Source organism: Phoca vitulina, unplaced genomic scaffold (assembly GCF_004348235.1).
Source record: "Phoca vitulina isolate PV1807 unplaced genomic scaffold, GSC_HSeal_1.0 scaffold12, whole genome shotgun sequence".
Lineage (NCBI taxonomy): Eukaryota > Metazoa > Chordata > Mammalia > Carnivora > Phocidae > Phoca > Phoca vitulina.
In genome coordinates this window covers 34,065,702-34,089,654 of record NW_022589715.1, presented here as the reverse complement: position 1 = coordinate 34,089,654, position 23,953 = coordinate 34,065,702, and the positions used below count along the sequence as shown (strand labels likewise).

Below are 23,953 nucleotides of genomic sequence, written 5' to 3'. Positions count from 1 at the left end.
CTGATCAAGGCCTTCCTCGAGTCTATACACATCAGCACTCCATGTCCTCTTTCCTTTCTGTTGGTCCATAGCACTTACCAGGATCTGACCTTTACTAAGCATTTATTTTTTACTTTTATTTTTTTCCCCATACTGGGATATAAGCTTCACAAAGGTAAAAATTTTTGTGTTTTGTTTGTTGAATCCTCAGTTTGTAGAAGAGGGTCTGCCTCATTATTAAGCATTCGGTAAATATTTATTGAATGTTCAAAGTACTACTAGTAGAACTTTGTTTTTTTTGAAAGAAAGAACAGCTTTAATTAGATACTTATGATTTTTATAATGTGACATTGGGTTTATGTCAGAATCATGCACCTTCAGGTCAAAGGATTAATAATGGTAATCCAAACCATCTGAAAGCAAAGTAATCCCAGCAGCAAAATGATGGTAGAATTTAGGCAGTAATCTTAGTTGTGATGGAATTGTCATGATGCTAAGTAACTGACTTATTGAAGACTTACTCTATTTTACAAATAGAACCTGCCACAAATGTTAAGCATGTTCTGAGCTAGAAACAGTGTGTCATTTCATTTACACAGTGTCCAACCAAACCAGTAAGTTTACTGGAACAGTCAAAATGGGAAATGTATGAATATCATGTAAATAAAAATTCTGACCTGGGAAATGGGAAGGAGAGCAAGATAAGACTTGGGGTTAGAATAGTCTAGGAAGCAGAAGAAGAAAAAGGTTAAAGACACCTAAGTACCATTAATAATTCTCAGAAATTATGATTTAAAAATGAAACATTTGTTATATAATTTTAAAAACCGTAAGCATAGGGCGCCTGGGTGGCTCAGTCGTTAAGCGTCTGCCTTCGGCTCAGGTCATGATCTCAAGGTCCTAGGATCGAGCCCCACATTGGGCTCCCTGCTCAGTGGAAAGCCTGCTTCTCCCTCTCCCACTTCCCCTGCTTGTGTTCCCTCTCTCGCTGTGTCTCTCTCTGTTAAATAAATAAAATCTTTAAAAAAAAAAACAAAAAACCATAAGCATATAACATACTTTAGAAGAACTTACCAGGGAGAATAAAAAACTTGGAAGGCATCATTTCTTTTCTGTTCAAAATATGAATGAACCCAGGATATCTCCAGATAGTGGTTGATAGGTGGTGAGCTTTTTTTTAAAAAAATACAGAATCCTATAATTTTGTATTAATTAGCACTGGCCAGCTTAAACACAGACTGTTAGAATATCTAACTGGATTTTTGTTCATTAAATAAGCAACTGACTTGTCTTTCAGGGTTGTTTTGTCCAGCCCTTCCCCATGTAAGCTGAATTAAGGTACTGCTACATCTGTGTTTAGAGTATTTCCAATGGATTTTTTCATTTTTCAGGTACTACTTACTGATCATAGAATTTATTTTATAACATAAAAAGAATATGGCAACCTATTTCTCATCTATCTCTAAATATATTTACGTTTTCACAGTTTCCAAGGAAAAAGTGCCCCTCTGCCTTTCTACACTCTACGCGCACCCTGGGCCCTGCTCTCTCCCATCTTGTTTCTGTATCCTCACATCACCGTTTAGTGGTGGTTTTCTTTGTATAACTGTGATAAACGTCTTCTCTAGCCTTAAAAAAAAGGAAACAACAATCTTTCCTACTACCTTCATGTTCCTTCCTTCACATCCAGACTCAGGAAATGCTTTCAGCTTCAATTTCCTCAGCTCCCAGTCATTCTTTGGCTTATTAATCTTTCACCTCCTACTGTTTTCTTTTTCTTTTTTCTTTTTTTTGAGAGAGGCAGGCACGGGGGCGGGTGGTAGGCGTGTGTACTCTCGAGGGTGGGAGGAAGAGCAGAGAGAGAGAGGGAGAGAGAGAATATTAAGCAGGCTGCATGCCCAGTGCAGAGCCTGACCCAGGGTTCATCTCACGACCCCAAGATCATGACCTGAGCCGAAATCAAGAGTCAGACATTTAACCGACTGAGCCACCCAGGTGCTCCCTCTGTTTTCTTATGATATTCTGGGAAAAGTGACCAGAGACACTTTCCTTGTCAAATCTAGTGTCTTTTTATCAGTCCTTACTCTGCCTGACCTATCCATAACCTTCTTTCCTATTGGCTACTCCCTTCTTGGATACTCCTCCAAGCTTTCTGTGGTAGATAAGATTCCTCTCTGAGGTTGACTTTTTTCTAGAATCTCAACCCCAGCCCTCATTTGGTGCTATTTTTTTCCCCTGTGATGACCTCATCAGTGCCCAGTTTCAGCTTTCTCTCACGCTACCCAAATGCCTTTATAAACTGCCTCCCCCTTTTGCATTCTCTCCTTTCATTAATGGCATTACCATTTACCCTGCCACACAAGATACTAATTGGAACGTTGAATCATGTTTTATTCCTTTTCTCCTTTACTGTCCTACTTAGTTATCAAGTCTTTTAAATTCTGCCTCATAAAAATGTCTTGCATTAGTCCCTCCTTCATTCCTAGTGCTTCCTTAGTATAGGCCTTCATTCCTTTTCCCCCACAAGAATCTTCAATATGCTCTGGTTAAAAATAATACCACATTATCCTTAAACCCTATAACAAGCTGGCATTCCTTGAAAACTCTCTCAGGCTGCCAGGCCTTCATGCCTTTACCATGTTATCCACTCTGCCTCTGTTCTTTATGCCCTTGCCAATCTACTTACTCCTCAAAACCACTATTCTGATTTCTGTCATCAGAACCTGCTATCATAATGGTCTTTTAAATTGGTAACTGGGTTTCTCTAACAGCTGGGCTGTCAGTTTTTAACCTAATGTTTCAGGAAAAAAAAAATGAGACTGTCCATGTTAAGAGAGGCTTGGAATTGGTGATCCAGGCTGCCCAGTACCACCAAATAATTTGTTATATCATACAGTGATATACTAGGGGATTAAAGAAATTGCCATGTGATGTTAAATAGCATGGAGAAATGGAAAGAATACAGTTTTGTTTTTTTTTTAAGATTTTTATTTATTTATTTGGCAGAGAGAGCGCAAGCTGGGGGAGCGGCAGGAAGGGAGAGGGATAAGGAGGCTTCCCGCTGAGCAGGGAGCCCGATGCGGGGCTCGATCTCAGAACCCTGAGATCATGACCTGAGCCAAAGGCAGACGCTTAACCCACTGAGCCACTCAGGCGCCCAAGAATAGGGATTTTTTTTTGTCAGGACATCTGGGTTGAATCTTCAGCTCTGCCACATACTCGTTATGCAATATCTAACAAACCATGCCTTTTGTGGGCCTCTCTTCAGATATAAAATGCAGATAATACCCTGCTTACCTACCTCACAAGATGTGTTGTATTAAATAAAGTGATGCATAAGAAACTGTAAATAGTATAGTGCTAATCAAATATTAATAAATATGTGTGTAATCCTGTGGCCCTGATTAATCTCTAAGCCCAGAAACTCCTTCTGATACATGGCAGAGTGAGAAAAATCGCTATGGATTAGATTTAGTAAGAACCCTGAGATGGGTTTCTCTTTAGAGTGGCTGTCTGTTTTGCCCAGATCTGAAGGCCCTTCTTTTGGCCTTACTCTTTTCAGAACCAGTTTCTATTATATAGCAAAGATAAGGTCATTTAATGACTTCAGTTCTGAAGTTCTAGGACCCTTAATTTCTTTGCCAAAGTTGATTATGAATTGGTAGTGAGACTGTCTTCCTAAAAGGGAACCTCATCATAGCTAATAAAGTTGCCACTGAAGGATTTCTGATCTGTTTAGTTTTCAGGGGTTGAGTATGAAAGGGGCAAAATTAGGATGCTTTTGGTATCACATAGAATAAAAAATATCATGCTGTTTAACATTATGAGCCCAGGAGTAGGCAACTAATCAGAGATAAATGTGTGGTTTGTCTATATCCAATTTTACGCCTTTGTCTAAGACTCAGTCAAATTAATAGTTTAACTAATACATCTTAGAATTTAAAGCACAAACTTAAAATCGGTGAATAAGACTGAATCTCAAAAGTAATTATAACTTTTTTCATGCATACAAAAGTAGAGATCAAAAAGCCCCCATTGTGTCCCCACTGCCATCACTAATAAACAAAACACAGATGAAATGTTTAAACAATTATTTCTTCTAAAGATTTTCTAAGTATTTTTCTATTTTAAATGTCTATGGCTTTAGGAAAAAATACCACCTGCTAGTAATGACCTATTTAAAGAGGGTAGAATTTATCATTTGTCACTTATCACTTGTTTCCAAAACTTCAGTTTACTACTGGACTTCTCAAAAATTTAAAGAATTTTAAAATTTTCATTAAACACCTATGTGTGAGTAGTAATACACAATAATTAGTAAATAATGTTGGTGCTTCAGTAAATCGAGTTTTCAGAGATATCAGCAGAGTAAATAAAATAAAAGTTTTTGATAAAAGTAAACATCTTACCTATTTTTCTTCTTTATTATCTAATCAAAACAGTATAGCTTTGCCTAAAATGTAGTAAGAAATAGGTAAGATGGAGTATTTGGGGATCTGTGTCTAGAAGTCTCTCAGGAGGCTTCATTGGGGTCATGGTTCAGACCAGATGAACCCTTCAGAGATGACTTATGTTTTAAAAGAATGTACTGAAAAATACTGTTAACTGATGAATTCAGAACCCTACAGAATGGCACTGTCCTGTTTTTTACTGTGCTAAGTATTTTTATATGCTTCTTAGTAACTATAATAAATTTAGAGGTACTGAAAAAAGTTTTTTTAAAGTTCTCAAATTATTTAATGTTAAATGTGTTAAAAGGATGCAATCATTTGTAAAGTGTCAAAATCCTTTTTGTTGTACATAATATTTTATTACCTTTGTAATATCTTTGTTTACAGTGATTTTTTTTTGTGTGGTAATATAATAAATGGAAAAACTAAAATTCTTAAAATTTTGTTGTGATTTGACTTTAAAAATATTGGTGAGATTTTGTTATTTATAGCATCTTCCTTGGGAAAGGTAGTTTGGTTGCTTAGAAACATGCATTTTTATGGAAAGCTATAGCTGAATATACCTGAATATGTAACTGTCCTTTGAAATTATAATTTTTGTAGAGTACTAAAATGCATTTTTAAAAGGTTTTCATTTTCTGCCTTCCTGATTTATTTCCTGCCTGTCTCCCTTCCTGTATAATTCAGGACAAATGTCATTCGCTTATTCTGAGCTTATTCTGAGGTAGGTACTGCCACAGAGGGCGAAGGTGGGGCCCAGTGTGGGATACAGGGTGAAGCCTGAGGAGAACATTTGAGGGTAGTAGTATGGAGAGGACTGTCAGGGATCTGGAATAAGGATGCAGCAAGAGGTTTTTATGAGGGGGACTGATCTACAAGTAAATATATTAAGGCTAATGGGAGCCAGATTTTGTCAGAGAAAGGTATTACAAATAAAAAAGGGAGAAAACTAGAATAAGGTTGGAATTGGAAGTACTGGTACACAACTCCCAATTTTCAATATATGTAAAGAAACATACTGTGTGTGTGCGTGCACGTGTGTGTGCGTGCGTTTGCATTTGTTAGTAACAAATTATAACCTATCGAACAAAATAGGAACCCACAAATCCACAAGAAGGGAAAGTTCTACTTTTCAGTGGAATGCTAACCAACAAATGTAAAAGAAATGGTGGAATTAGATCAGTTTTTGACAAATCTTCAGTAAATGCTAAAACTAGTGGATGAATGTTTGATGGTCTCCTTACAAGATACGTATTAATTAAAGGGAAAAAGAATAAAAGTAGAGGAGCTTGGCAGACACAACCTTCATTAACTGATTAAAATCCAGTCATCAGTAACTGCACAAATCAAAATTGTATGACACTGATAAGATGCAAGAAGTTAGTATCTCTTACGTGGTATTCTTGCTAGAAAGGTACAGCCTGAATCTAATAATAAGGAAATACCAGGCAAACCCAAATTGAAGAGTAATCTACAAAATAACTGACCTGAAACCTTCAAAAATGTTAAAATAATGAAAGCCAAGGAAAGATGAACTGTTTCAGATTGGTGGAGACTATAAAGAGACATAACAGTTATGTGCAAAGGGTGATCCCCTGCCTGTGGAAGTCCCTGTTGGGACAGCTGGTGTGAGACTTGAGTGGGCTCTGTGGATTACATGGTTGTAATATCCATGTTAACTTCCTGAATTGATAGTTCTATTGTGGTGAAGTAGAAGAATGTCCTTGTTTGTAGAAATTATACGCTAAAGTATTCAGGGTGATGGAACATCACCGGCTCAATGGTTTGGGGGAGTGGAGGTCCTTTGTACTTCCTGCAGCTTTCCTATAAGTTTGAAATTATTTCAAGATGAAAAAAATTAAATGAATATCATAAAAACAGTATTTTCCATAATAAAAAAAATACCATTAAAAAAAAAGATGGGGCTTGAACTCTACCCTGAGATCAAGACCTGAGCTGAGATCAAAAGTCAGACATTTACCTGACTGAGCCACCCAGGCACCAAAAGGGCACCAGTTTTAAAAATCAGAAAACTGTGCATCAAAGTTCATTCTTTTATATGGGCTTAAAAATCAAGAATAAAGCTTCAAAAGAAAAGATCAGCCTAAGTAAGATGTTTTTCTCTTTAGAAATGGAAATTTAACTTCTAAGTTTATTTCATATAACTTGTTAATGTAACCAGTTATCTTACTTGCTTACTTGGTAAATTCTTCCCTTCCTTCCTTCCTCTCCATCCTTTCCTTATTTCTAACTTTTCCAGGTATTCAGAGTTGAGTTGATGTTTTTCCTAAACTAAATCACAGACTATATTTGGGACAAAGAAATACTAAGAAGTAAAAAAGGGCCCTTTCTCTAAGTGTTATTAGATTTAACTAGAATTTAAATAAAATTTTGAAAAAAAAAGCTATGAATGGATATTAAGGAGGTCAGTTGTTATGATGAGCACTGGATGTTTTTTGTTAAGTGATGAATCACTAAATTCTACTCCTGAAACCAATATTACACTATATGTTACTAGAATTTAAATAAAAATTTGAAAAGAAAAAAAATTAAAAAATAAAGCCATGAGAAGAGATCACAAAACTAATTTTAAAATAATTTTATATCGGCAAAAGTGAACCTATAGTACTTTCATTAATGTTCCCAGTTCTTGCATAAAACAGACCTACACTGATTTTTAACAACCTGTGTCTCATAATATATGAACATATGGAATAAGTAAAGTATATACAGCTAATGTTTACTTTTTGCTTGAAATTTTGCATAATGTCAGGAATAGAAATTTAAGAAATAGAAATCTTCTATTAAGGAGGTTCTTAATTTTTCCATTTTGCAGATTCCACTAAATTCAAAGCTGTGCTAAAAAGAAACATGCAAAAGACTATCTCCCAAATTATTTAAATCTTTTTTGTAGCAAAACTTCCCCAGAAACAGAGAAACATTCACACAAAAGTTCTTACCTGTTTATCAGAAGTTTATTTCTATTATCCCTTTCTTATTTTCTGGCATTGAAAATAGTGAAACAATTATTTGCTAGTATTCACATATGAAACTTCTTCATGTCAATTAAATAATTTTCCTGATTTCTAAAATGAATAATACATCTTGGTATCTATGAAGTATGTTTAATGAAGAGATGGGAAACAATCATCCAATACTATCCAAGTCACATGTGTTCTAAAATAAGCTCTCAGATAGTTGAATCAGGGTGATAGAAATTACTACTTAAATCAAATTTTAATGAGATTGCTGAAACGTTTCTCTTAATGACCCATCTATTTTATTTTCTTTAGGTTTAGCTTATTTCATTTTTCCTTCTTCATAGTACCAACTGATGATTAATTTATTAACAAATGGTAATCATGGAAGTTCATATGAAATATACTTGGGCTATTTTTTGGCAAGCTCCTTGATTTGGTTTCTAAATTCCAAAAGTCATTTCTGATGGTTAGTGCATTTGTTTATTTTAATTATTATTATTTTTGGGTTAGTGCATTTAAATGACATTCTCAGGTGCCTCCTTCACACAGTGGGTGCTCAATAACAAGAGTTATTAAGAAAGGAGCCTAGAGACCAGGAAACTTCAGTTTTAGCCCCTGATATGGAAGTAAAATTTTAGATAAATCATTTAACTTTCATTCTTTGGTTTCATATTTATAAAATGGAAACGATAATATCCTATCCACTTGATGAAGATGTTTGAAATTGGATAATATATTGAAGCACTCTGGTATAATAGCAGATTGTTTAGCAATCTTAATTTTTCAAAATCTTATCCCTGGGTTTGAAGTTACTGAAGGCACTTGTGTCTCCTTATTTAAAAGATTTATGGAAGTCTCTTAACAGGGTATGCCTCAATTCCTAAGGTTTCACTTTCCCTCCCCAGGAAACATACTGATATTTTTAAGTCGTCAAAATAGTAACTTGAAGTCATTAAGATTTGTGACAGATTATACAAAAAGTACTTCTGTGGGTAATAGCTTGATTAAAACTGGGAAAAATATTAATGATGTTAGATTTGCATTTGATATCTTAGAACATTATAGGATACTGTGCTGTATAAATCTAGCTATAACTTTTATCAAGATCATTTTTAAAATTTAGAACATGATTTTGAAGGTGGTATGTCTTGTGGAGGGAAATTTTGCTAAAAGAAATTATAGCTTCTCAGATTATCAGAGAACATATCCTGTTTGTGTACTTCTCTAAATGAAAGAATTAAGAGAATGTTTTCATTATTCATAGTCTGGCATGTAGGGGTTGGAGAGGGAACAAGAAAAATCGTAAGACATCCTTAGAACATTTAACACAAAATATACACATACATAGATCCTGAGATGTTACAACAAATTTTAAAATACATAGATCAACATGATCCAAATGGTTTCCAAGACACTGTAATGGTGAGTAAAGAGCCATTATACAGTGTATGCTGAATGGAGGTCCACATCATGCCACGAAAACCCTACTCTGTGTGTCCAAATTTGAAAGCTAGTCATCCAGAGCAGGGGGCCAGTCAACATCTACAGACTAGAAGGAAGAAAACAAGACATGAAAACATATTAATGTTCCAGTAAGCATTTGCTGGTAATGCTGCATAAACTTAATAGTTTTAATATAAGGCAGCAGCAGAAGCTTCATTTGAAGAAAAGTCATTGAATACCACAATTCAACAGTCTAAAATCCATAACTAGGCCTTGAGATTCTTGGGCCCAAGGTCTGTTTCTGAATTCACAGAGTATTTGGTTACTCAGCCAGTTAAATTAATTGTACCTTTGGCCAATAAGAGACTAGGGTACATCTAAATTTTGTAAATGTTATTTATGGGTAAAGAAAGAAATTCAGGGAGCAACACCAACTTTCCCTCAGAAGTCTCAGCAACTTTTATTCTTCAGATCATTTTCATTTTCCCATCTTGAATTTAACAAGCACTCAAGTAGTCTATTCACTTACGGTGTTATTTGTAACTTAGCAACCAAATGAGAAATAAATGAGTATGAAAGAACTAGAAAAGGATAAATGATCATTGTGTATCATTTCAGAATTTTTGTTTCTTTTAAAATCAGTTTATCTCTACTCACTTGGTTTGGCTCTTCTAGAACAAAACCTTGATTTAAGTCATAATGAAATTACAGTAGCAGACTATTTTTTTTCTCCACATAAAACAATCATGTCCTAGGCTTTAGAAGTAGTTTAACTACCCTAGAGGGCCTAATTTGAGAAGTTTAAAAAAGTCCACTGTGCCCATGTCTTGTTACGGGTTTTTTTGAGACTTAAATTTTAAAACCCAAAATGCTTTACCACAAGTGATTTTTTGAATTAATCTATGAGTCACTGCCAGAATCAGAAAAATTTTATTAGAAAAGCCCAAATAACTATTGTGTGTGTACATGTGTATCTTTTAGAAATCCCAAGAAGATATTTTGGTTCTATTTCAGAACATGGCCACATACTGAACACCCATATATAAGCTAATGGGTTGTTTCTCATGCCTGAAAACTAAACATTGCAGGTCACATAGTCTTGTATGTGTTGAAAGCAGGGGAGGTTTAAAAAGCCCTACAGGTGATTCCCGATGGACAGACAGGGATGAGGAACATTGGCCCGTGACTCTTGACATTCCTAAGTTGTTCTGAGAATTAAGATCAAAGAAGATGAATGCAGGTGAGATTTTCTTTAACAGAAGGTTGTCTTCCTCAAAATAACAGTCCCTCTGAGAAGGCTCCCTGCAACCTTGAAAGTGCTGTCGGTGGCCGTACTGCAGGAGCTGTATGAAATCTCGCTGAAAGCACTCACGAGAATCACCAGTAAGCTGATAATGCTCCAGTGATATGTGATCACCATAGCTGTCTGCACACGAGGCAACTATACCCACTTCTTTTGATAACTGATATTAATCCCAAGTGCAAAATGCTAGTCTCCTAATATTTTTTTTGGCTGGTAGGGAGGCACGGGAGAGGGACCCCATTCTTCATCAGGTATTTGTCAAGGAGCACAGTTGTGACTCAGTACCTTTCTGATGCTCAAATGAGAAAATATATTTATGGAGAACTGCCGGAAGGACCTATTCAGTCCACTCTTATAAATACTTAAGAATTTAACCTTGTTTCAATTCAGACTCTAAGAGCAGAAAATTTGTACCACATCATAGGGGTCCCTTATACAACTGCTTTTATTAATAACCACTGGCTCATCCCATTTTCTATACCTGTCCTGAATGTATGTTTCTGAGTAGTCTGCCTTAAATTTTTTATAAAACAAAATAGGTATGGGAATGAACTCTGTGGAGTCCAAAGGACATATGAAGGGCTCTTAAGTTTCATTTCCTTGCTCCATTTAAGGGTTTAAGACCTCATGCCCCATGTAAATTAGCTATATATTTGCAAGGATCATAAATGAGATCTTGTATTTTTTAAAAAGATAAAAATTCCAAAGACAGTCCCTCCCTGCAATACAATGCTACTGTGAGATTTTGACCATTTTCAAATACCTGTTAAGGTGAATAGAGATAGATACCTATTTGGCTTAATGCCCACCCCCCTCCCCCAAAAGCATAACCTTGGCTGAATTCAATGTACAAATGGGTACTTCCACAATAAAATGGTTTACCTCAACATCCAGCTCAAGAATGTCTGCAGTCACATTCATTAGAGAGCCAATGTTCGGCTTGGTTCTCCCAAAGTCTCCATGCACAAACTCTTTAATGTAGCTGGGGTTTGTTTAAGGAAACAATGGAGATAGCTATGCAGCACTAACTGTTTGGTGAGATTTGATAGGTGAAAGGGAAATGACAGACAAAAGCAGAAATGTTACAAGGGAGAGGTTATTTCTGAGCTGTGACCCACGATGTGTATCTTAGAAAATAAGCTTTGGCAAACTGGTTCCTACCAGCCTGGCAGCTAACAGCAGGACTTGGCATCTGTGTTTACATCAAACTTCCCAAAAGTCATGACTTTCTTTTTTCTCTAGCTCATCTCCAAGTGCCAAGGTTTGGATATGGATTTTTTTTTTTAATTTTTTTTTTTTTTAAGATTTTTAACTCACTAGAATTTAAGTAAAAAATTGAAATACAAAAGATCTTTTTTTAAATTTTTAAGTAATCTCTACATCCAACGTGGGGCTCAAACCCACAACCCGAGATCAAAAGTCCCACACTCCACTGCCTGAACCAACCAGGCGACCCTGGATATGGATTTTTAAAATGAACTGTACTTCAATGCTAACCAAAACAAAACAAAACAACCTTCGCTATTTTTTCTTTGCCACAAATTCCATTTGTCATCTTTTTGGTCCCATTTTTCAATGATGGCAGCTAACATCTGCCAGAAGATAGGTTTCCACAGGGTCACACGATGATGGCTTTCCTGGTAATGTGACCCAGTGACACAATAGCAGTAGGATGGGAAGGACAATGAAAATATTAATTTAGGGGCGCCTGGGTGGCTCAGTCGTTAAGCGTCTGCCTTCGGCTCAGGTCATGATCCCAGGGTCCTGGGGTCGAGCCCACATCTGGCTCCCTGTTTGGCGGGGAGTCTGCTTCTCCCTCCCCCACTCCCCCTGTTTGTGTTCCCTCTCTCGCTGCCTCTCTCTCTCTCTCTGTCAAATAAATACATAAAATCTTTAAAAAAAAAAAAATATTAATTTAGTCGCTGATAAAGGCTCTTCAGAAGGATTATCAAAGGACCCAAGTTTTAGCTGTTTGCAACTTTTACATGGTTAACAAGAGAATTAAGTCTTTTGAAAGGGGCGATTTCATGTTTCCTTCATAAGGTCTTCAAATTTTGATGTCAATGGCCAATCCTAGAATTACTTATTAAGATTACATTAACTTTCCTTACATAGGACTCTACTACAGCCTTGAAAATAGTTATCTGAGAGACATAATTTTGCTAGCATTCAGTAAAAAATCATTCAGCATTATGTTGTGTTCTATAAACTGGCACTTAGTATAAAAATTTAATATAATTTTAATAGGAAAAATAAGTTTATTCTCAGATGATAAATAAAAAACTTACACCATGAATATGCTGATATTATGTCCTCCTCACTTTCTGAAAGTGTATTCACTCTACTTTCACCAAATGTTTTAACTCAAGCTTAAGACATGTATCTAGTAACTGCCTTCTTTGCTGAACTCATACTTACTCAACAATTGTCTTTTTCTTTCGAGAATGCTACTTCTGAGTAGCAACGATGAGGGGAGATGACCAAAAAGCCCCAGAACAACCAGTTAAAAGGCCCAGAATTCTTATTCATATCCAGAAGGATGAGGTGTACGTCAAATGAACTAGTTCAGCATACCGAGCAATATATGTGAAAAATTCGCATACTTCTGTGTATAACCACATGGTATCTAAAGTTTTAGCAGACGGTTTTTCTTGGCTAAGCCCGTTAAGTAACATATACATGCCTGGTCCTAAGAATGTTTTAATAAGATTGAAAAGATTAGTTTCTTCAAAAGACCACTGCATTTCACCTTAGCACTCTAAAATAAAAGCTGGAATTAGGTAAAAAGATTTTTTAAAAATCTGTGATTTCTTTGAAATTCCATCCACATTCCATCTATAGTAGGCACATATATTCCAAACAACAAAGCTATAAAGGTCTGCCCACTGTGGTCTAAACAGATCATCCCTTGATCCGAACTAAAAATGTAAGAGATTTTAAGAGTAAATAACATCTACCTATTTCAGCTTAGCAAATCCTGGTCACTTCTGGGATAGGATGGGGTGGAGTGGTGTCGGGTTGGGGAGGAAGAGAGAGGAGGTTGATGGAAAAGGAGAAACAGACTACAGCAACATGGTGTGAATGCTACTTGGGGATTAAAATGACATTTTTTGCCTTATACCCATAAATATATCATTAGTTTTATATTAGGTATCTTACCACTTCATGCTATTGGATCACTAAATAATATAAAACCAAGAAACAAACAAATATTAGGAGCACTTTTGAAAAATAAACTAGAGCTAGGACTCTGGCAACTCCCTGATGTATTTTAACTAACAACTCAGAACGGATACAAAACCACACAAAACAGGGTACCATATGAATAAGTGATCATTTTTGGACTATTCTCTTGTTTTGGGCCAGTGGCCAAATAAAGTGAAGACCAGTATGAAAGTAGGGCCACTCCCATCTACTATCAGTGTTTAGTGATTTGGGGCAAATGCTCAAAACGCTGAAAGAACCCAAGTGTGGTTATGAAAATGTGACTTGCAGAATGTATAAAGACACAAATCAATAAATGAATCAATCAGAACTGTTTCCTGAGTACTTACTAGGTAGGCAGAATTGTGTGACACACTATTTGAAAGTTCACACTCTACCGGCTGCCGCCTCGCGGTTTAAAATGTCATTTTGAAAGATACAAATTAGATGGGAACCCTCCCCCCCCCCAAAAAAAGGACTCTTCCCCAACCTAATCCTTACCCTAATTGTTCCTGGATCAAGTTGCACCTATTTTCTAGGGCAGCGTGAACTCTTCCGACAGGGTTAGAGGATTGCTATGCGGAAGGCGAAAGGATACGTTCCAGCTTGAGTCTTCAGATAGAGGTGGAAATGATGTTCATCCACATAGCATGTCTCCATGGAGTGAATGATGCGAGTTCTCACAGCCAGGGGCCTCCGGTGAAGGACCCGCAGAGGTGTTTTCTGGTCGATCTTTAAGTCCTAGAGGAGGATGTGTTACACAACCATGGAGTCAGCTTTGCTGCCCAGGAAGCCTGTCTCAACACCTCCTCTGTCATCCTTGGCCCACCACAGATGTTTTCTTCGGAGGACCTCATCTATCACTGTCAGGGTAGATACTAATACTATAATAAATTGTATGCCCTAAGGTTCAGGCTCTGTGGAACTTTTCATAACCTCGTCCACAGTTACTCACTTACTGGGTCCCAGTATGCCATTTTTAAAAAAGGCTTTGAAGTAAATGATCCCCAAGGTCTCTTTTGCTCTAATATTTAATCAATTAATTGAATTGAGCAGGACCCTGGAGTTCTAGTCTGTTCTTTACTTTAACAGAGCTCTTCTAGAAGACCTATTCTTACCCACCCAGGCCCACCCCCCAGCAACCCAACAGATGATCTAACAGAGCTGAGGTGAGAAATGGCTATTTGCAGAAGGTGAGACCTCAGCATCACTGGTGTGTACGGGCAGTGTGCATGTTTTAAGGACAACCATACACCTACGTACAAGGTTATTTTGTTGTTGTTGTATGAAAAGATATATCTGGAAAATTAACAGTTGCATCACTGTTCAGGGTAGTGTTTCAATATAATAATTACAAAGAAGTGTGTGCAATAAACCAGGACCTCTCAGTATTTGTAAGCCCAGTTCAAATTACTTGAGAATAATAATACTGCATGCCTTTTTTACAATTCAGATTTTTTTTTAGGGGCACGGGCTTGTTATAATTAGAGATTTCCTTTTGTCACAAGATATAAATCAAGAAATAGAGATTAATATTGTAGAAGGTCAACTAATTCCAAGTTTTAAAAATAGATACTGGGCATAACGAGAAATGTAGGTTCATAAGAACTTTGAATCTTCTGCCATTTCTTGTTGGAACAACTCCTTCCTAATTTACATGATTTGGGAGTGCCTGAAGCCATGCTAAGAAGAGAAGGATTTCTGTCTGGTCTCCCCTCTATCAAGTTCTCCACCAAGAAAGAAAGAGCAAGTTCTGACAAAGACTATACTGGAAATGGTGTGACTGTTTTGATCATAGCAGTGAGTCAATGGCCCCTCCTAATTCATGGGTTTTATGATTCTCTAATGCTTTGATTTTAGAAGCACTTTGTTCTGCTGAGATAGGCTGTCTCCATAAGGTTTGACATTTCTCCGGCCAAAAAGACAAAAAAAGGACAAGGCTGAACTGTTAAGGAATCTGTACAGATATGGCCTCCACTGTAGAATACAGAAATAGCTGGCTTCAAATGAATGACCAAGGAGTGCTCTTCTCCCTGTTTCCTTTCTTGCTACTCACTCCCAGGACTGCAAACCATGAACTAGTCAATGGAAGTACTAACTGAGCTGGTAGACCCACCACTGGACTTCCAACATAACGCTTGATCACCACACACTCCTGTGTGTGTTTTGTGTCTGCTTGCTTTCAGTAGACAAAAGGAAACCATTTACTCTAACAACGCACTCTGCTGGCCCCATTCTGCTGAATTTTCAGAAACACATATACATATACACAAAAGGTTTTTTTTTCCTTAGAAGTAGGTTGCCCTTAAAAAAGAAGAGACACGTAGTAAATTTGAAGTGACTTTCTCAAAATGGGACAGTAACTCAGTTTTTGTATTTTTGATGACAATAGGAATATTTGAAAATAGTCTTAACCCAACACAAAAAATTATTAGAAGTCAGCTAGTCCCATCAGTCTATTTGGGCTGTGAACCATTAAAAGAGACCCTTTCACTGCTTACTCTGTACCTCCAAAAATCATCTTTCAGCATTATTCAGCATTATTTCTGAATTAGCTCTGAATATAGCTACCTCCAGATGATAAATCTATTTTTTTTTAAGTAGGCTCCACACCCAATGTGGGGCTTGAACTCATGACCCCAAGATCAAGAGTCACATGCTCTACCAACTGAGCCATCCAGGTGCCCCTGAATCTATTTTTAAAATGAGTTAATTTTCCCCCCAGCATTCTGAATGACTTGTACACCTGATGGAAAAGAGGTTTAGAAATTTGTTTTGCGGGGCGCCTGGGTGGCTCAGTCGTCAAGCGTCTGCCTTCAGCTCAGGTCATGATCTCAGGGTCCTGGGATTGAGCCCCACATCAGGCCCCCTGCTTGGCGGGAAGCCTGCTTCTCCCTCTCCCACTCCCTCTGCTTGTGTTCCCTCTCTTGCTGTGTCTCTCTCTGTCAAATAAATAAAGTCTTTTAAAAAAAAATTTTTGTTTTGTAATCTTAAAGATACCTGTCTAGAGTTAAACTATCATCCTAAAGGCCCCAGATAATGGGCCAAAAGCCAATAGCTTTTGATACAAAATCACAGAACCTGAAACCTGGAGGCCCTCTGGGGGTGATCTAGTCCACCCCCAGGGTTAGAGATGAACTTGTCTAAGCCGGTGAATGACTCCTATGCTTTCACCAAGACACTTATACTATAAACATGATTCTGCACTTCACTTTCTTTCTCATAACGTCATGGGTGTTTCTGTAAGTCATAGCTGTAGACCTACCTCTATCCTTTTTTCCAACGATTTTAGGTATATATACATACAATAACATAAATTAAACGGGATCACATGCTGTTTTAGTTTTTTTTTTTTTTAAATAGCTTTATAAGATGCCAGCTTGTTCTTCCCTTTCCTTTTTGAAGGAAATTCACTTTGTTCCTAGTTGTGCTGTTGATTTTGCTGCTTTGAATAAAGTAAACATCTTTGTGCACATATACTTATGCAATGGAGTTTTATTTCTTCCGGATAGATTACCAGTAGTAAAAGTGTTGGGTAGAAGACCAGTATATTTTTAATTTTTACAGTCATCATTACGTTGTTTTCCAAAAAGGCTAATAAATACTTTATATTTCTACTGACAAAGTATGCAACTAGCTTTCTCCTCCATGCCACCCAGTAGGTGTTACTAGTCTCAGAGGACTAAAGTGAGGTCTTATTGTTACTTCAATCCAGAAGTGGAACATCTATTCAGATGATTCTTGGCCATTTGGAGTTGCTCGTTTTCAGCTTATTCATATCCTTTGTCTATTTTTCATAAGTATAAATCCTATTTATGGTATCTTTTGCCCTACAATTTGTTTTCTACATAGTCATATATATGTGTATACACAAACACACACTTGTGTGTGTTTAAATCACAATGTATCCCCCTCTATATACTCTTTATAGCTTGTTTTCTTCCCCCTTAGCATCTATCATGAACATTTTCCTTTGTTAATAAATAGTCATCTACTACATAATTTCTAACAACTGGCTAGCAATAGCTCATCATACAGATAAACGGTAAGATTAAGCCATTCTCCTCTTGTAGGTCATCTAAATTATTACAAAATATTGCCCATTTAAATGATGTGATGACTGTACACATCTCTGTGCCCATTTATGCTCATTCCTTACATTTGAGAGTAAATTATCGTTACAGGAAGAGTCAGGGACAGGTGGGAAGAAATATGCAAATGAATAGGCAGACCCTCTACAGTGATATGCTCATGTGAAGGAAAATCCAGCACGTGCCAAAATATTTGTGCTTTACATATACTATGCTTCTTAAAAATTTATAATATGTTTTATTTATGCACTTAATCTTAGCATCAGTCCTATTAGGTCAATTCTATTTTGTATTTCCTTTCTACAGATGGCCAAATATAATAATAGCATTGCTGAGGTTTTCTATGTGCCAGATACTGTTCTAAGTGCTTGATATGACTAAACTCATTTCATTATTCTAACTAATTTTATAGATGAAAAAACTGAAGCATAAAGAGGATAAGCAACTTGTCCAAAGTCACACAACTATGAAAGGCAGATCCAGGATTTGCATCCAAGAAATCTGTGCCCAGAGGCAGGCTCTTCATCACTAGCAATGCTGTCTCTCAAACAGGCTCAATGAAATGCCCAGTCATTCAACCAGCAAATGGCAAAGCCAGGATTTGAAAGCAGGTCTCACATTCCCCAAAGCCCATGCTCTATGACTTGCTAGTAATAAACTAAAAGTGAAAGGACTCTTTTATAGGCAATCGAAAAATAAAATAAAAAGAGTTAGAGCACTTAGCTACCTTTATGCCATTTAGGAATTCAATGTCTTTCTTCTGTATGGCTTTATTTGTCCATATTAAGGCACTATAGGACTTGGTCTTTTCTTCTTCGCCTTCTTTCATATGTCCTATTGCCTCTCTAAACAAAAACAATAAAAGGAAGTTTATCTAAATACACAGAATACACACAAGCCTTGCCCCAAACTTCCCTTTCTTTAAAAATAGCTTTATTCAGATAAAATTTATATACAATTCCCATTTTAATTGTACGATTCAGTGATTTCTAGCATGTTTACAGAGTTGTGTGGCTATGACCACAAACTAATTTTAGAATACTTCATCACCCCAAAAAAGAAACTCCATACCTATTTGCAGTCACTTCCCATGCCCTGTTTCCCCCAGCCTTTGGCACCATTAATTGACTTTCTATCTCTACAGATTTCCCTACTCTGAATATTTCATATAAAATAGAATCATACAATATGTGGTGTGTGGTCTCTGGCTTCTTTCACTTCATGTTTTCAAGGTTCATCCATGTTGGAGCATATATCAGTCAGTACTTTTTTCCTTTTTATTACTGAATAATATTCCATTGTATGGAGATACCATATATTATCCGTGGACATTTGGGTTGTTTCTACTTTTTTGGTATTATGAATAATGCTACTTTGAACATTCATGTAGAAGTCTTTGTGTGGATGTACACTTTCATTTCTCTTGGGTATATATCTAGAAGTGGTACTGCTGGGTCATAATGGTAACTCTATGTTTAACCTTCTGAGAAACTGCCGAACTGTCTTTCAAAGTGGCCACGCTTACAATCCCACAGCAATATATGAGGGTTCCGATTTCTCCACATCTTTGCCAACATTTGTTTTTTTTGTCTTTTTGATTATAGCCATCCTAGTGAGGGTACAGTGAGCTATCACTGAGGTTTTGATTTACCCTTCCCCAATGGCAAATGATACTGAACATTTTTTTCATGTATTCATGCATTAATTGTATGTCCTCTTCGGAGAAATGTCCACTTAATCATCTCCTTCATTTTTAATTGGGTTGTTTTCTTATTATTGAGTTGTAAGAGTTCTTTATATATTCTGGATACAATTCCCTTAACAGATAAATGATCTACAACCAAAACTTCCCTTTTGAGATCAGCTCCAGGGAGTCCACCCTTACCTTGTGACAAGCTGCAAGTCACGGACTTGGATTTTGTTAGATGAATTATTAATTTTCTGTAGTAGCAGAAAAGGAAAAACAATTAGCAATTCTAGTTCGGTTATAGAGCTGCAGAAACATGACAATTTCCATGTCATGAAGTGGTTTACCTGCTGAAGTTCCTTAATTTCTTGTGAAGTGAAATGTACTCTATGAGGATTCACCAGCTCAATTGCAAAGGGCCTTCCTGGCAGCACACACCCGTCATGAAACAGAAACGTGTTGATGGAGTTAACATTTGGGCTAATGCAAGAGGGTTAGGAGGTGTGAAAAAACGAGTTGAGCTCTAGAGGACTGAAAGTTTATAGACATGACTACATCTGGGAGAGGGAAGGATGTGTGAAAGAATCAAGGGGCTTTTTGGGGGCTGCTAAACCCCAGTACAGGCAATATGTGAAAATGACTGTTTTCCCAAAGGTCCATGAACAAGACTGTGTTAATTACAAAATAAAATCCAAACAACTGCTAATTGACCTGATTACACTAAGGTAATGTTATCACACATGGCAATGCCCCGGTATACCAGGCTGAAATCCATTCTCCTAAGCCAAATCCACTAGTGAAACGGAAAAGCTATGATTCCATAAAGGGAAGGGACTATAAAGCTCAAGCTCAGGATTAACTCTCATCATCTTTTTTGTAATGCAACAATGTAAAATGAGAGAAATAGAGGCTAAGAGAGCAGAATCGCTTTTTAAATGAAGATGTGCATTTTGAAAACTATACTGGTACTGCTGAAATGTTATCAAATGGAACAATTAATAAGCAAACTTTTGGAAAAACTCAGGCACTGTCTTGTTAATGCACATAAAAGTCCCTTAGAACCTATAGGTATGCAATAAGGATGGCCTCTTAAGAAATGAATCCTGTTAAGACATAATCATATAATTTATAAAGGTAGCTCCATAATCCACAAAGCTTCCTCACTGGGAGAAGCTCTGGGCTCTGCCCACTTTGGTTTTAACTAAGCGACTACAGTGAACCTGCTGTCTGAGAAGGGTGATAGTCTGAAAGTTAGCTCTAGTCAAGTGATGCTATTGCAATCTTACCATTTCCTAATGTTCTCACATCTACATCTTCTCTTCCAGAGGAGGAAAAATTAAAACCTTTGCAAAGCAGATAAAGAAAAATAATCAGTAATATAATAACCCTAAGATTTTCATTCCCACCCTTTGGTAAAAACTTCATTTGTCTTAAACAATCTACAGGAGAATTCCAAGGGATAGTCATCCCACCTCTAATCCCAATCTCTAATAAAAATAGCAATGATAATAAAAAACACCATTTATTGAGCACCTGTCATATGCTGGGCATTGAGCTAAAATTCTGCATACATTATTTCATTTAATCTTTATTATAACCTTATGATGTAGATATTAAACAAAGGAACACCAAACTTCTAAAAGGATAACTATTTTTCCCAAGACCACATGATTAAATGGCAGAGCTGTTCCTGATGTCAAAGCTAGACCTTAACGGGAAAGCCAAAGGGAGAGAGCACTGTTTGGAGGAAGGCTCCACTATAAGCCTGGCCACAAGCTTATGGTGAAAAATCTATCATCTTTCCTTTTTTCCTTAAAATAAAACAAAGCAAAAACATTTATTTGAAAATTAAACTCTATGAAAAGAAGAAGAGGGGGAAAAAGGGGTTTTAAAGCAAATTCTTTGTTAAACAAACCTAAGCTGGGATCACAACAAAACTAGTGTTCATTCTAAGATAGATGGATCATCCTACACTAAAAAGCTGCAAATATTAGAATGGAAAATGGTGTAAAAAAAAGGGGCAGGGGTTATATGACAACTTCCTTAGATACGAAACTGAAGATTGCACCATCATCACCATAGGAAACATTACCATAGGCAGGCATTGTTATAAATGTTTCATATATGTTAACACTGTGAGGTAGGTACTATCATTATCCTCATTTTACTTACAAGGAAAATGAGACAGACAGGATAGGTAACTTGCCTAAGATCACATCACTGGTAGGTGATAAGGCCAGGATTTGAACCAGACAATCTGACTCCAGAGTCTCTTAACCACCACAAAAACAGGCTGAAGATCCAGACTCATGCGCACAGGGAAAGCAAGACCAGTCTTCTCAGAGCAGGGATTAGAAAAGGCTGCTATGTTTGGAGTACTCTGGTCAGTCATTAGAATTTGGCAAAGTGTAAGATCTCTGAACATATATATTGGAGGCTAGAACTCAGACTCACACCCTGATTTATTCATTCAGGAACAAATATCTACAGTGGGCATGTGCAAGTCACTGTGCTAGATCCTGGGGAGACAAACAAATGGACACAGGGCTTACTGTTTGTGGAGGGATAAGGACTGTAATATAGTGGCTAGGGCTAGGACAGGAAGCATACAGGAACATTCCTGTACTAAGAGCACAGTTACAGCATGAGCTATGAGGTTTGTATTTATTCCTCAATGGTCCAGCCACTTTGGAGAGCACAAGATGAGGAAGAAGGGGATAGCTGGGAAGAACAAATGGGAAAGGTGGAAGGAGGGTGAACACCATTTTGACAGCCACTTTTTTCCAAGAAAAGAGTCTGTATGTAAAGGTCCCATGTAGATTTTAGAAAAAGGAAGGTTAACAGGCTTGAAAAGTCCTATGAAAATGACACTGAAGGTTAGCCCTCTTTCCTAGGATGTTTAGCTGTGAAGAAAGTAGGATTTCATTCTTCTTTCACCTCTAAGAAATCCCTTTTGCAAGCCAAGGTCAACACTTTGGGGAAATAGGCTCTGAGCTGTTGTCTGTCATGTACTGCCACGGTCAAGTAGGCTCCTCTCTGCCCCCAGGGCTCAAAGCTATGGGTCTCACCAAAAGTGGCAACGCAGGGCTGGCTAGGTAAGGGCTAGACATCCAAGGTAGGCCTAGAATTTAAGCTGTTGCGTTAACACCTGAGAACTGGTCAGGTAAGCAGCCACGAAAGCTACAGGGTCAGGCTCTTCTCGAGGCAGAGAATCTAAGCCAGGCAAGGAGTAGGATTGTGTGAACCATTAAGTCCCAAAGAATCCTCCATTCCATGTTTAAAGTCCATTTTTAAGCTGTTAATAAAAACCAGAGTAACATCAGTAGCTTCTAGGCAGTCAACAGACTCAAGAGTAGCACTAAGTAGGGGTGGATAGCTAAATGGAGAGTTCAGAGTGGCATTTGGGAAGCTGAAAGATACTGACTCCCTGGGGCTGCGATCTGTCTTACACCTGCCCACCTCCATCTCCAAACCAGCCATAATATTAGGGCACCAGGGGATCCACAGTGACTGAGCCATAACCTGTCCCTGGTAGGGGTGAAGGGAATGAACAGGACACAAAGAGATAAGTCCACCAGTGACAGCTAAATCAGACGAGAAATCTCCAGTTCATAAACTAGCCCATAAAACTTCCACAAATTCTAGCCCATTAATAAGAAAGAGTTGCAGAAAGCAAGGCTCTTGAGAAGTCCAGAGAAACATTAAATCTAGACAAAGGAAGAAGGGACATTTATTATATCTTTTAGAAAAGTATTTCAAATTTGGACACTTCATTAAGGATATTCTTGGGGGTAACCTTTAACCCTTTATTCCTGTGCAATTATGGATATTAGCTGACAACAAAAGGAAAAGGAGTTACCATCTTAAGTATTAGGAAATACATGTTTAAAATTTGGTTGAGTTTTCTTTTTTTTTTTTTTAAGGATTTTATTTTAAAGTAATCTCTACACCCAACGTGGGGCTCGAACTCACAACCCTGAGACTAAGAGTCACATACTCCACCGGCTGAGCCAGCCAGGTGTCCTGGTTGAGTTTTCTAAATTCACATTATGCCTTGTCTTATCCCCCTAATTCTGCAAGTTCTTTGAGCCTTTTGCTCAAAGGAACAGATATTTCAAAAACAAAAACAAACCAAGTGCAAGAATGATCAGCAGTTCAGCAGTTTAGCTAGTCTGCAGTGGCCCTCATACCCAGGGCAGACAGAAGATGCAACTGACAAATGGGCAGAGGCCAGATAATAAAGGCCTCAGAAGATCAAGTTCAGTAGTTTGGACTTTTATCCTGTATGTAGTCACTGACAAGTTTTCAGCAGGGAAATAACATGACAGATATTTATTCAATAAGTGAAATAATAAATGGGTTAGGGGAAAATTTCTTAGACACACTGACTTTGAGAGTGTGTCAAAGTTTACTACTCATTAACTAGGGGACTAGCAAGGGGATAATATGATGTGCCTGTTTAAAGTAACTGAGCAACAAGTTTGTATCTCCCATTTAGGAGAAGGAATCTTTATTTTTTATTTTTATTTATTTATTTATTTAATTTTTTAAAGATTTTATTTATTTATCTGAGAGAGAGAGAGTGTAGGTGAGAGGGAGAGGGAGAGAGAATCTGAAGCAGACCCGGGCACTGAGCACAGAGCCCAACGAAACTAAGAATCAGACGCTCAACCTACTGAGTCACCCAGGCACCCCATGGGGAAGGAATCTTTATATAAGTAGCTAGATTACTTCACATAATACTGCTTATTTTCAGAGAGTTGTAAACCATAGAGGTACAACAGTCAGAACCATCTTCCCAGAGCTGTCAGACG

At 37.3% G+C, this 23,953-nt stretch overlaps 1 protein-coding gene across 3 annotated transcripts in view; it reads right to left on the bottom strand.

Annotated features, from left to right (window-relative positions):
- Positions 1-7,056: 7,056 nt before the first annotated feature.
- The window catches only part of PUS10 (pseudouridine synthase 10), a 74,223-nt gene continuing 57,326 nt past the window's right edge, over positions 7,057-23,953 (bottom strand). For 2 of the 3 annotated variants that reach the window (XM_032410925.1, XM_032410926.1), the window contains exons 12-18: positions 20,426-20,482; positions 19,487-19,563; positions 19,338-19,393; positions 18,180-18,297; positions 13,960-14,102; positions 11,040-11,139; positions 7,057-8,960 (exon numbers count right to left, since the gene is read on the bottom strand). In XM_032410925.1, coding sequence (XP_032266816.1) covers positions 8,922-8,960; positions 11,040-11,139; positions 13,960-14,102; positions 18,180-18,297; positions 19,338-19,393; positions 19,487-19,563; positions 20,426-20,482 — 590 coding nt within the window. In that variant the 3' untranslated portion in view covers positions 7,057-8,921. The remainder of the gene's footprint in view (positions 8,961-11,039; positions 11,140-13,959; positions 14,103-18,179; positions 18,298-19,337; positions 19,394-19,486; positions 19,564-20,425; positions 20,483-23,953) is intronic. The other variant, XM_032410924.1, reaches the window with a different exon arrangement.